This window comes from Myxocyprinus asiaticus, chromosome 42 (assembly GCF_019703515.2).
Source record: "Myxocyprinus asiaticus isolate MX2 ecotype Aquarium Trade chromosome 42, UBuf_Myxa_2, whole genome shotgun sequence".
In the NCBI taxonomy this organism is placed as follows: Eukaryota; Metazoa; Chordata; class Actinopteri; order Cypriniformes; family Catostomidae; genus Myxocyprinus; species Myxocyprinus asiaticus.
Window position 1 is genome coordinate 3,501,442 of NC_059385.1, and position 14,961 is coordinate 3,516,402.

A 14,961-nucleotide genomic window follows, 5' to 3' on the forward strand; every position below is an offset into this window, starting at 1 on the left:
TCTGGGTATGTGTAATGCACTACAGACAGAACAGATCTGCGCACATAAACTTTGAAGTGAGTGGTGCGTCCGGGCTATTTATTATTTTTAATCGCAGCCCTTCAGTTTAATAATTGCACAAGGTCATATCATGATTTCGTTTTTATTTCGATTAATTGTGCAGCCCTAGTCGCGACCCACCAGTTGGGAACCACTAGTAAAAACGACTGTCTGCTGCAGTCTTTGGTTGTTGCTGCATGAAAACTTGATCCACATGATCAAACAAACTAGCAGCAGGTACCACACGCTAGAACACATGCACGCTGCATCCAACATCAGCTGCTTTGAATAAATCCAAATGCTCTCCCAGTGTTTCCATGTGAGCTCATTCTGGCCTGACTCCAGCTACATCAATACAACCGTGGCCGTTTGATTGAAGTCCAGTGCTGTGGCGTGTTGACCAGAATGAGTCCATTAGTCAATAGTGTTTATCTGCCTCTCCCCTCAATGCAGAGGGGTGTTGAGTGACTGGGGCTCCAGGCCTGCAGTATATTTATGCTTTGTACCTTTAATTAGTTAAGTGGATCAGTGCTGCTTCAGGTTAATCCATGTTCCATATGTTCACACTGGGTCAGCTCTGAGGTTTGAGAGATTAAAAGGTAGTATGCAAGTACATGCTTTTGTTTGTGTCGGTACAAGAGGTGAGAAAAATCATAGTCATGAGAATTCCTCAACTGGAGGTAGTGCTTTAAAGGCAACATGAAATCTAAATTGGCCTGTTGTAGGTCTGGTGGGGTGGGGATTTTTTTACGATTAATCACAATCTTCATTAGAACGATCTTGAGCCTGAGATCAAATCCTGATGGATAAGTCCCACTTTACATTATTTCCTGCAAATGCCTATAATTGTTACATTGTGCATTGTGATTGTTACAGTTTTCAAAGAGAACATTTTAAATGCAGACTAGTACTTAATTGACACTCAAACAATTACTCCTGACTGATCTAAACTGTCATTCTCTGCTGTGTTTCAGGACTATAAGCAGCATGAAGACCCAGAAATCTTTCATTCAGAGAAAACGGGCAGAGGGCCTTTAGGACCGGACTGGAAGGTGAGCGACAATATTAAACCAATTCATTCATTAGAAATGAAAAGAGATCTTCAGTTTTTGAGTCTGTTCTCGATAAACGGCTTGCATGATTTGTTCCTTCACAGAAAGAACTCTTGGCCAAGCCAGAAGCCCCTCGTATGTGTGCGTACAAACTAGTCACTATCAAGTTCAAGTGGTGGGGCCTTCAAACCAAAGTAGAAAACTTCATACACAAGGTAATAAAAACACACTGAAGAACTGCTCTGCCCTGCATAGCCAATGTGCAGTAAATACTAGGGCTCTCGATGTAACGCTTTAATTCAGTGCAATTAATAAAAAAAATAAAGTATTAAAAAAACTAACGAAATCATGTCCCCACACCGTAATGAGTATTCCTTCCATCGGAGCAATTCAAGCTTGAAGTACTACCTGTTTTCAGCAGGGGGCAGTAAGCGAAACTCAGGGTTGCTTGACACTAGCAACAGCACAAAACATGAACGCATTCTTGCATTCAAACACAGCTGGATGGAACGCAATTCTGAACGCAGGGATCTCAAGACATCTTTTTCTAGGTTTCAAAATAAGTTTAAATTGACACAGCGATCTAAAATGATGTTGATGACACAGCGCAACCAAAGTGACACGCTCCAAAAGCGTCTGTCTGACACATGTGTACATTGACGTGAAAAGCCCTTTTAATAAATCTATCTCAGATTGACGAATTCATTTACGAAATGGATTGCTGATGACTATAGGACAATGATAGGCTTATGTTCAATAATATCGAAAGAAACACTATATTGCCTTCTAAACCAATATATACATACATACATACATACATACATACATATATATATATAGAGAGAGAGAGAGAGAGAGAATTGTTATTTGAGGGCCTTTCTCAGCAAAAATGATATGTGATTTATTGTTATAAATTTGATTAAATAATATATTGGCATATACAGGAATGTTTTTAATTCGGTTTAAAAAAATTAATCTATTGTCAGCCCTAGAAACTATACATTGTCAAAATGTAATGTCTGAAATTAAGTCTCTTAGACTAGATCTGCACGATTAATCGTTAAAAGATCGCGATCTCGATTCAGACACCCACGCGATCTTATTCCTAAATGACGATTCAGCTATGTATGTTAATGTTCCCGTGGCATGCCTTTGTAAGGCGGTCAAATGTAATTTTGAAATGCGCTTTGAGACGTGTTTTTAAAAGAATTTATTTTAATTGATATGGCAAAATGCTTGATGTGATATTAATGTAAACACTGCTGTTAATATATTAAAATCGTATATTTCAAAATATTGGATCTGTGCGATGTGTAAATGCAGCCTAATATACCTGCTGCTCTCTGTTATAGTCATTCAGACATTCTGACTGCATCAAAGTAGTATTAATGTACATCTAATAATCACACAGTAAAGACTGTCAATAAATTAAGTAGTTTTATTTTGCATTAGATTACTTTTTTAATGTTTATAGAAATAGATCATTTTAAAATGTTAAATTGCTACAGTTACTGAAAACTTAAAGCACTGTTTACTCTGTTCTTTATTTAATTACTGGGTCTTGCATAATTACTTTCAAAGCTTGAAGCAACGTTTACAAAAGAAACACTGATGGCTCCATTGTTTTAATTTAATTCTTGTTTTTTTTAAAGCATATTATATTTATTTACCAGTGCATCACAACACCTAATGCTCAGGTTTTCTAAATCACTGAAATAATAAAAAAATTCTCTTCAAAATCGTAAAGGAATCGTGATCTTTATTCTAAGCAAAACAAATTGTGATGCACAATACTTCCAGAATCGTGCAACTCTATCTTAGACTGTAAACTGTCCTGTGACAGAAGGGTTTGAACTATGCTGCTCAGATTCAGTGAACAAAGAGTGAGACTTTTTTTGATAATACACATTTTGCTGGACAATCAAAAAACATTGTAGTCATTTTTCTCCGTTTCAGTGTTCTAGGTACTGTCTTTTGGCTTTGTAGGGCAGTACTGTTAGACCATTGGCCAACTCGACCTGATTTATACAGATTCAGCCTTATCTTGAACCAAAATATTTCATTAGTACAACTCCACATGCTTAGAAGTTGTTTAGATTTGCATCTTTCTTGTCCCTCAGTGCTGTGCAGTAAAACTTGGCCTGCTTGTTCCTCTGTGTTTGCAGCAAGAGAAGAGAATCTTCACAAATTTCCACCGTCAGCTTTTCTGTTGGATTGACAACTGGGTGGAGCTGACCATGGAGGATATCCGCCGAATGGAGGAGACGACGCAGAGAGAGCTGGAGGAGGTGAGAGAAACAAAACATATATTGAACAAATTGTTGACTTTGTCATTTGCTCTGCCAATAACCTCTCCATTTCGTTCAGTTGAATGAGTGAGTTGTTTGAACTATTCAGATTGATTTAGCAATTCAAAGTAAGCATTTCAGAATAGTGATTTGAATATGATTCCACCAGTTGAACGATGTTGCGCTGTGTGTGTTAATTATTGCGTTCAGCTAGATACAACAGCGTAATAGTGCGCAACATTGTCCACCCACCTTTTTAGCTGTCTTGGTTCCGGAAGTATTTTCACGTTTTCACAAAATCATTCATAAAAAAAAAAAAATCGGAAGCCATGAACCAAACCAGCCAGCTCCGAGGTGAATCGCAACATTACAAACTTTGATTTGAAGCAAAAAAGTATTTGAAAATTAGACTTAAAGATACAAAACAGTGTACTTAACGTCTTTAAGGGAATGAACAACAATCCCATGAAGCATTGCTAATGATTAAAAATGATGCAAAAATGTATCATTTCTTGATTTTTAAGTATTGAAACAATGTATTTTAATTTGATTGCAAAATATTCAGAAAAATACTAATATTTTAAGTAGTTTGGGAGTGTAGGGAGACCGACAGTTCTGATTGAATAGATAGAATCATGGCCACCAGGAATTCCACAATAAATACGATTTATAATAAATGAAGTTGAAATAACAGAGACTGATGGCTTTAACAGATGCACATGCCATCGATTAACAATCTCAAGCTCACGGTAGGTCTGTCTTTTGAAGGTTAATCAGTTCTCATTAAAAGTCAATTCCTCTATGGAAAAAATGAATGGGATTTTTTTACTTCCTGAACCAAACTGTTGCACTTTGTATAGAAAATAAAAATAAAAGGTATATGTATTAATTTGCTGTGCTGGAAACACTGGGCTCAAGAATATTTAACCCATGTATGTACATCCTCAGCCTACTCATCTGGTTGGTTTTTATAGCATAAAAGTTGGTGTTTATGTGTGGATAAAATATTAGTGCCTGTAATATAGCACCAGGAGTAATTTTTTGACTATAGACTTAAAAAATGGGCACTGAAGTTTCGTTTTCTTCTGGATGTTATTGAAAGGGTTTCAGATTTGAGAGATATTGAGTTTTTGTTTTTTTTGGCGGGGGGGTTACCGCAGGATGCAGCTGGCAGCTCACTTAATACTCTCTATTTTCAGTGTGTGTTTGTATTGAACGCTGCCCAGCTGAAGTGTATAGTATTTGGCTCGGCTTCTTTCCTCTTCCCAGTAACTGCGATGATCCAACTGCACGCAGTCCGTCCAAGCTATGACACACTCTGTGATCGCTTTCAGCATGCAGCCAAGGAAAACCACAAACTCCTTACTGCCTGGGAAATATCGATCTATACATTCTCTTCCAAATCCCGTAGGCATACTCGCTTATTAGTTTTATTCTTAAGCTACAGTTGGCCAAGACCAATAAAGTATTCCTTCAGTATCAACCAATCAGTCATATTACAACTTACATCTTTCTCTAAACCAGTTAATCAACATCTGTTATTGCCTTCAGCTATAGAACTGGCATTTATTAAACAAGCACTTTATGTAGTAAAACTTATATTTAAAAAAAAAAAATTAAATAAAACGTTTTTGGTGCTACTACTATCCAGTTGCCAAGCAGAAAGTTTGTATTTGGACTAAAATTTTACAAATCAAGTTTACTTTGGCTCTGCTGCTTTTTACAAAAACCTTCCTAGGTGGGTGGGTGGCTGGGGGTGTGTGTGTGTGTGTGTGTGTGTGTATATATATAATATATATATATATTTTTTTTTTTTTTTTTTTTTTTTTTATATTATTTTTTCAAACCTTTCTTGTGGAAATCATGGTGAATACATTTCTAGTTATGATGTCAGTTGTTACCCATTCAGTGCTTAAACGCTGACAATTATCAACTGTTAAATGGGTTAATGTCATGAAAACGGTCAAATATTTCAGCTCAAAATCAAAAGAAGAAAATGGACATTTATGGTATCTGTTTAACCTAACCAACTGCAGACAGGGCAATGTGCAGGAAACATATTTTAAAGAACTTTTACCAATAAAGTGCAGTGCCCGCCCACTTTTTCAGCCATCTTTGTTCCAGAATTTTTTTTCTCATTAATTTGTTCCATAGGGATTTCATAAAATCCTTCATAGAAAAGTTCTAAGCCATGAACCAAACCAGCCAGCTCCGAGGTGAATCACAACATCATTACAAACTTAGATTTGAAGCAAAAAAAAAAAAAAAGAAAATCGTACAAAAATACAAAGGTACAAGAATGTGTACTGTACTTAATGTCTTAATGAGGGAATGAAGTACAATCACATGGGTAGTGTGGTTATTCAGCTGAAATTTGGCTATTTAAAAAAAATTAAGATGTAATACCATTGGCTGATGGCCTGAACAGAAGCATATACCATCAATTAACAACTTCTGAGCTCACAGTATGTCTGATTTTAAAGTTTTATAAGCTATCGTTAAAAATCAATCCCCCCATGGAAAAAATGGAGATATAATGGGATTTTTACTTCCATTTGGTGACACTAGTTGCTCAGAAATTACACAACTCACTTGTAATGTTCCTACATTTCTTTTTATGTAAATTTTGTTCCATTTTTTCTTTTGCCTTTGCTGTGAAATGTGAAATTGATTTTTTGTGAAATTCCCAAATACACTTTTCCTGTTCTGATTTGGCTGGTTTGATGTTTCTTAACCCATTCCTCTCAGGTTGGCATCGGTAAGTGGTAAGACTGCATTTAACGGCATGTTTTGTTTGTAGATGCGTCAGAAGGGGTCTGTACGAGGCACAACGGCAGCTGAGGAGTAGCTGAATTCTTTTTAGTAACGTAACGCAGGTGGACTGACTCTGTAAGTCTTGCGAGAGGAGAGATGGACATTCTGCCGCGCATTCTACCTTGTTTTAATTCTTTAACATTCACTTTACACCAACACCACCTACTAACTCGGTACTTCGCTGCCTCCATTCCAACTAACCACAACTAACTTCGTTCTGGTGTTCTCCTTAGCATGATGAATGTAACCTAAGTTAGTGTTAGTCATTTCAGACAAACTCTTGGCTGAACCACCCAGTTGTGTTCACTCAGGCCAGAGGAAAATAGTGCCTCAGCGGTGGAAAAATTTAAAACAGGTGCTTGTAGCTCTCTGAACACTGCTCATCTGATAGTTCTAATGGTCTTAGACTCCAGTTGAAAGGTAAAAGAGCTTTTTTTGGGCAAGGATAGACTGGCTCGATGTTTAAAGTAAGTGGGGTGGCCAACGGCCTTCTGTCTGAAGTTGTTGATCTTCACTCTAAATGGTGGCAGTCGGGGATGTTTAAAGGAGCTGCTGCAATTCCATCATACACCAGTGCCATCGTTTTCTTTTCCAGTACTACTTCTTAAAAAGGAAAATTTTGGCATAATTTACTCTTCCTCATGTTGTTCCAAACCTATATGACTTTCTTCCATGGAACTCAAAAGGAGATGTTAGGCAGAATGTTTACGTTGCTCTTTTTCCTACCATGAAATTGAATGGGGACCAGACAATGTCGAGCTCCAAAAAGGTGGGGGTAGTAGTCCATGTGACTCATTCCTCCTGCCAAGCTATCGTATGGCTTCATAAGACTTGGAAAAAAAGGCATAATTCGCTGGAAACCTTGCCCTATCAAATCTCATTATGCTTGCATTAGTGGAAGATTAGTGCGAATAAGATTTTAGACTTAAAGGAAAATTCTTGGTTCAATACAAGTTAAGCTCAATCGACAGCATTTGTGGCACAATGTTGATTACCCAAAAAACAGTTACAAAAATGTTAGTGACAGTGACCGTGTTCACTTGCATTTAAGAAATTGGTTTAATCCAGGGTTTTTGCAGAAAGCGGCGTTCTGAAACGTCATGTAAATGAGAACGGCGATTTCCTTACGCTGCTTAAGGGATTAAGAGCAAGCGGTTTAACACACCTGGGTTTTCCCAGAAAGTGTGGCTTATGTGGACATGTAAACGCATAATCACCGTTGTTACAGGGTTTTGAGGAGTGCACATGTGCAGGGAACAGATGAGATAACAAACGTCATAGGATGGAGCCCAACAAGTCAAGACAGTGGAAATAATTCAAGATTCCTGGGAGTACAGTGGGAAAAGAACATACACAATAAACCATACCCATTCATACACACGAATGTAAAATATCGGCTGTTCTTCACTTTCGCGTATTTGCACTTGTACATGGGGAGAATCCCGGAGTTTTATGCAAGCGGGAAACCCTACTATTGCAGCGCCGCAATAGAAAGGAAACAAACATGGTGACCTCTCTGAAATATTTGGAAACAAAGCAAATCAACAGAGAATAACATAGTGACGCATTCCTTGGATGCCATATTTGTTATTTACACAAGCGTCGTGGGGGAATGATGCTCCTATGAAGAAAGCTGCTTACTGACTGAGCCACCTGTATATGGGAGTATAGAGTACGCTGCCTATACATTTTCTTTTAACGATAACGCAACTTTCTCGCAATAAGCCACTTTCTCGTGCAATGGAAGTGAATGGGGCCAATCTGTAAATACTGAAATACTCACACAATGCTGTTGTATGGCTTCAGAAGACCTAGAATGTAGAGGATGAGTCGTATTAATTATTTTTATAGTATATTTATTTATTTTTGTATGTGTTTTATTTTTGAAGCTTGACAGCCCTGGTCACTGTATTATTTAATTGTATGGAAAAGAAGCTAATAAGTCAAACAGGTTTGGAACAACATGAGAGTAAGTAAATGACAGAGATTTCACTTTTAGATGTACTGTTCCTTTAAACGTTTCTTACTGTTTCGCTCAAGAAGACAGATATTTTTGTTCATATTGTTCATGTTTTCTATGGATTTAATTTATTGGACGTCTTTCAAAGTAGCTAGTATCTTCTGTTGACATTCAAAACATCTCTGTATTTTATTGCGGCAGTTATGAACTTTATTTTATAGACTTTCTTCTTGCAAGAGGAATTCTATGTCTATGAAGTGTCAGAGGCAGTATGGAGCACAGCCGCTTCATATTTTCATGCTATTCTCTCTCCCTGTGTGTTTGGCTCTGCTGGAGAATGATCTGGAAGAGATGAGACTCCTCTGACACCGTTTCCAAACGCCTCTGCCCAGATCTTTTTTTCCCTTCGTTTCTCATTTCTCCTCATTGCTCCATTTCTTATCTTTGCTGTGTTCGTCGTGTCTAATCACCGCTTTTGTGTTTGTTGATTTTTCCACAGTGTGTTTGGACTTGGTGCATGTGTGTGTTTCTGCGCTCTTATTTGAGTGTGCATGCATGTGTGTTTATTTAAAGGAAAATGTGTAAAAAAGTACAAAAATAAAATCAGACCATGGTATCTGAAGTCCACCAGTGAGGGTAAAATGTCCTAACCAGACATGATGCGAGAGTTTCCAGCCTCAGGCGATTTTACTGAAAGCTAATTACTGCTGTAACAAGGTGACAATCACAACCAATTAGAGCATAATTAGTGCTGTTTGCAAAGGCAAACATCACTTACTGTTGCTTATACTTCATGCTTAGACCTAAACTTAAGTATTAAACATCAGTGCGTAACTTGTCTTGCACCGTTTGTGCTACGGACATTAATGAGGCCTCAAATCATGCCATTAGTCAAGTAGAGGTGAACTATTACTTCTCTAAGTGCACAGACTTGGATTTTTCACCTGACTAATGATAAAATGGATGAAAAAAAAAATCTAGTTGTGCAGTGGTTTTTAATTGCTTATTGCATTATTGTGTTGTGCCTGGTTAGGACCTTGTTGGTGGCGTGATATTACCAGCAATTAACTGGCTTTTATTTACTTGGCTTCTAAATGCATGTGATTGAAAAAGGGGTTTTAAATCACCAGGTTACTTTCATTTTATTCATAATAGTTATAACTGTTATTTTCTTGTTTTCCTTCTCTCAGCTTCGTAAAACTGGTCAGGTTCGAGGCACCAGTGCTGCTCACGAACAATGAGGCAAAACTAAAGAATCCTACCACAAACGACGCTTGACGAGTGACATAACTGCATTCAACCAACCGGCCAGTGGTGGCGCTGTTCTCCACCAGACTGAAGAATGACACAATGATCAGTAGTACTGTATTCACCTTCTGTACGACACTCACCTTCCAACAGGCAGAAAACAATTTTACACTGGACAAACTTTTGCCTGTTTTCCAAACCGACGAGAATGTTGGGCAGGTTTATCCAGTGACATTTACCATTTTACTAGGAGTTTTAGAAATATCAGAGTATTGCTTAATGGTTGTGTTATTCTATTGCAGAAAAGAAAAAATAATGGAATTACTTAATTTTGACAGGAATTGGACCAATTAATTGTTTTGTTTGGTTATTTGTTTATAATGGTTTGAATCTTTTTTTCCCCCCTTTCTGTGTTTAGTCTTAATATATAGCACTTCTTTTGGTTTATTTAAATTTTAAATCATTTTTTAAAGGGTTTGTTTTCCAATTGTCATTCGTTGTATCAGCATAATCCTGCCTTTCATCTTCATGTTTTTATAAGAAATGTGTAATGCTGTTGCACACTTGGAGAATTTCCCAGCTACAAAAGCAAGCATGCACATTTGCGCATGCAAAAACACGTTCACAGGCCACCGAAGCTTCACATGAACTCAGGCATGTTAGCTGCTGTTTTTAAGAGTGTGTTTTCAAAGACCCTCAAAGATGAAACCTCTCAGGACTTTTCAAATGAACATTGTTTACCCTCCAGAATCCAGACCTGTGCAAACGCTGCTGCTTTTCTAGAGTCACTATAGGATAGGAAGTGCTTTTATATTGCTAAACTGCCTGTAACGCTGTGCTGAATGTGTGCGTAGATGCCTCAACAGATGATGTAGTCTTTGGTTAAAGAGAAGAACTTTAAAAAGGCATTAAAAATATACATAAATATATTTAGCTGAGATTAATTTCTGTATCATACCTGGTCAGAGTTGACTGTGGATCTAGTGTGCTGCAAAATTATCAGTTTCTCTGGATTTACTATTTATAGGTTTGAGTAAAATGAACATTTTTATTTTATTCTATAAAGTACTGACCACATTTCTCCAAAATTCTCGATAAAAATATTGTCATTTCGAGCATTTAATTGCAGAAAATGACAACTGATCAAAATAATAAAAAAGATGCAGTGTTTTCAGACCTCGAATGATGCAAAGAAAACAAGTTCATATTCATTTTTAAACAACACAATACTAATGTTTTAACTTAGGAAGAGTTCAGAAATCAATATTTGGTGGAATAACTGGGGGTGCTTCAGTAAGGCTGGAATCGGGCAGATTCGTCTTTGTGAAGGACGTATGAATCAAGCCATGTACAAGGTTATCCTGGAAGAAAACTTGCTTCCTTCTGCTATGACGATGTTTCCCAAATTTTGAGGATTGTTCTTTTCAGCAGGACAATGCTCCATGTCACACAGTAAGGTCAATCAAGGTGTGGATGGAGGACCACTGGATCATGACCCTGCCATGGCCAGCCCAATCTCCAGACCTGAACTCCATTGAAAACCTCTGGAATGTGATCAAGAGGAAGATGGATGGCCACAAGCCATCAAACAAAGCCAAGCTGCTTGATTTTTTGCACCAGGAGTGGCATAAAGTCACCCAACAGCAATGTGAAAGACTGGTAGAGAGCATGTCAAGACTCGTGAAAGCTGTGATTGAAAATCAGGGTTATTCCACCAAATATTGATTTCTGAACTCGTAAGTTCAAACATTAGTATTGTGTTGTTTAAAAATGAATATGAACTTGTTTTCTTTGCATTATTCAAGGTCTGAAAACACTGCATCTTTTTTTTTATTTTGACCAGTTGTCATTTCCTGCAAATAAATGCTCTAAATGACAATATTTTAATTGAGAATTTGGGAGAAATGTTGTCAGTATTTCATAAAAATGTTCATTTTACTTACACATACCTATAAATAGTAAATCCAGAGAAACTGATAATTTTGTAGTGGTCTCTTAATTTTTTCCAGAGCTGTGTGTGTATGTATATATATATATATATATATATATATATATATATATATATATATATATTTTTTTTTTTTTTTACTGTATTACGTTAAATACTGTAATGTTTTTAATGGAATATTCCATGTTCAATACAAGTTAAGATCAACCAACTGCATTTGTGGCTAAATATGATTACCACAAAAAATGTATTGGACTCATGTACTCGTGCGTCAGATGGACACTTTTGGATTGTCTCACTTTAGTTGCGTTGCGTCTTGCTAGTTTTCAGCAGCTCTAGTCCTAAGTGTTTATAGGATGCTGTCAAGTTAGAGGTAGTTTAAAATGTCGAAAAACCTGTCTCGAGATCCCTGCATTCTGTTGTGCTCGGTCCAGTGCGTCATCTGTCGAAGGCTGTGCTTTCTGCTCACTGAATTGAGGTGTTACTGTACAGCTGGCGTGCAGACTGCCCCCTACTGCTACAAGGTGGCACATCAAGCGTGCTCCAATGGTAGGAACATTACTTATTACGGAATTTAGGATTAATGTGTTATTTTTCCACATAATTAATCACAGTAAACTAACACATTAAATCGACAGCTCTAATAAATACTGAACAATTTAAAAAAAATTAATTATCAAGATGCATCATTTTCAGAAAACAGTATTTATGAGAATGGAGGGGTGAGTTGCTTAATTGTTGTGAAAATGTCACAATGCCAAAAAAAAATAAAAAATAAAAAGTGTAAAAAAAAAAATAGGCTATGCCTGTGCTCTTCTGTAAGTTACGAAACAATGGGAGAATTGTAATCTGATTTGATTTTTATCATATATGTGGCCAGTGCATTAGTCTATTTTAATTATGTTGATTTCAGCATGGAAGTAAACTAGTGCTTGATGTCTGCGTTTAAATGTGCTTATGCAATTCTGAGTATCAGTAAAATGTTGCATTGTGTTTAGAGTGATTTTCAATGTATAGTTGCTCATTTGTAATAGATTCAAGCCTTTCTGTGCACAGAATGGGGCGCCAGAAACTTCCTACACACGCAAAGGGAGTTTCTTTGGATGTAACGTTCTGTTACTTTAATTTCAAGGTCCACAAATGTTCACACAATCATGTAACTTGATGCGAAACGTCACAATCTATCCTACGATGAATGTGCCACCCGAAGGGCACATTAGCTGACAAATCAGTCATGTACACACTGCAATGATGTGTTTAAGGTTGTCACTCCTCTTCTGTATGCACAGAGTTTGATTGTTTTGGAAGTGAAAACCAAATTCATTTTTGAAGAATTCAGGTAGTGACAATCAAATTTTCATAAAACCTGTAAAGTGTGTACAGGACCAAAACAACTAGTAGAGCATCATGTTAGGCCATGTCCACACAAATCCATTTTTGTTATAAAACTGTTGTCACTTTCCTATCATTTTCTGAAGTAGGAGCTTTTCAAACTGCTCCATTTTCGGTGGAGGAAAACGGCATTACATTGTGGATAAATGGTGTACATGTAGCAAACTATGCATTTTCAAACAAATATTAATGTGGACTTTAGAGTAACAAATAATGAGCGCTTTTGTCATTAGAGGTTTATTAACAGTTGCTGGATCATGATTTGCTTTGGTTGCTATTTTTATCAAAAATAGCTAACACCAAATGGGAAGACAATTGTATATCAAATGCACTTATTTTCTTTTTTGGGTTTTCTAATGGGGGGCTGCAGTTTGCAGGATGTCAGGTTTTGATTTTTCATCCTTCTTGTGTTTTCTCTAATGTCACAATTGAACAATCAGTGCACTGACGTCTGTGTTCACTTAAACACCTCTACAGAATACTGTCCCGAGTCTCACGGAGCGTATAGTTTACTTTTGTACATGTACATGGCTTTTAGGGTGGGGGGGATGGCGGGGTAAAGGCAGGTTTCAGATACAATGAATGAATCAAATATTGTAATAGAAGCATAATTGCGCACTTGGAGAATCTGTTTTCCTTGGGAACTAAACAGTGCTGTTTTACTGTCTTTCTGATTGTTTGTGGGAAAATCAGGGGAAATATCAGTGAATGTACAATGGTGTGATTTAATCTTTTTTGCCGCTTTTGAATTGGTTATGAAAGTAAACGATTATAATTGTATCTAATAAATTTCGACAAGTTGTGCTTCTCAGTCTTTATTATGGATTTTTTTCACTATGCTGTCTTACTGTGAAACGCAAATTAATGTTCTACCTTTGATACTTTTGGATACGTCTTTTTTTTTTCTTTTCTTTTTTTGCAACAAGGGTCAATGAAATGGGATTCCCACTGTCTTCTAGGAATATCTGGGAGTTTTAAAATGTCTAGGCCAGAAAAAACATTTTGTGGAAAGCGTCAAAACATGCGTCCAGTGTAGACCGTAAACGTAATGGACATTTCTATAGTGTGTTTTTTTTTTTTTTTTTTTATTAATTTTTTTTTTTTTAATCACTAGAAAATGCTCATTGTGGGTGCAATCTCTCTCTATTATTAAAACAAATCCTTGTCCAGTAGTTACGATGAATGGGAAAGTCATAGTGATTACTTGATTAAAAGCTGTGGGAACCCTGATGACATGAGAGTTAATTGCACATGCAAGTGTTGGGTATCAATATGATACACTAGACTCGAGTATAATCTGAATTTCTGACTAGTTTTCATCAGTCTGCAAGTACCTGACATCACCATTAGATGGTACTGTTCCGCTGTGCCAAAATAACAGGTAACTATTTCTCATGGTGACTAGATGAAACAAAATTAACTGTCTTTTACCTTGATGGTGCAATTATTAGGTATTTCACAAACATACCGATCAACAGATGACTGCTAATATTTCAGCACAAAGGTTTAGTTTTATTGTAATATATTGTTTCATTCCATAGTATTTTTGTGGGTACTAAATGCAATATTGCATGCACAGGGTTGGATTTGCTACAGTCCCTATAAACACTGTTCATTTGAAAGCTTTGGTTGTAAAGATAAACTATGTGACCCATGCAATAATGAGTTCTAAAGATAAAATCACAATCACCAGTTACAGCAAATGAACCCTATAGAAAATAGATTAATTATCTCTGGCTGTCATTTGTCACAGCTTGAAAATGAAGCCTTTTTCACGCATGTACTAATTTTCTAATTAACTGCTGCGTATTCACTAAAGTATCTCTGGGTACATAATAAATATAGATCTACTGTTTTGCATATGAAAACTGAAAATGATTAGATTTAGACATTGACGTGTTTGGTCTAAGTTTTACCCCTTTATGCTGATAAATTAGTTACAACTTATATAATGAAATGTGTAAATTAGATATCTGGGTAATGTTTCACATAGGCTTAGAAAACTCAGAAGATGAAGGAAGATGAAACTATTAGAAATGCAATGTTTATTCAGTTCTTACATGAAAATATCTAGATCCCAGTGTAAATAGGAAATTGAGATTTATGAAGTCCCATGAAAAAGGTAAATATCGTTGAAGATTAGAACGTTTTTGTTTCTTATGTTCATTATTTGTATCTGTTTATATTTATAAATTATATTTTGAATTGTGATTAAATCCA

The 14,961-nt window shown here is 36.5% G+C and overlaps 1 protein-coding gene across 1 annotated transcript in view; it reads left to right on the forward strand.

Moving 5' to 3' along the window:
• The window catches only part of LOC127432627 (phosphatidylinositol transfer protein beta isoform-like), a 28,129-nt gene extending 17,799 nt beyond the window's left edge, over positions 1-10,330 (forward strand). The window contains exons 8-12 of the mRNA XM_051683939.1: positions 1,014-1,091; positions 1,196-1,306; positions 3,257-3,379; positions 6,180-6,268; positions 9,344-10,330. Of these exons, the coding sequence (XP_051539899.1) occupies positions 1,014-1,091; positions 1,196-1,306; positions 3,257-3,379; positions 6,180-6,227 (360 nt within the window). The 3' untranslated portion in view covers positions 6,228-6,268; positions 9,344-10,330. The remainder of the gene's footprint in view (positions 1-1,013; positions 1,092-1,195; positions 1,307-3,256; positions 3,380-6,179; positions 6,269-9,343) is intronic.
• Positions 10,331-14,961: the final 4,631 nt, after the last annotated feature.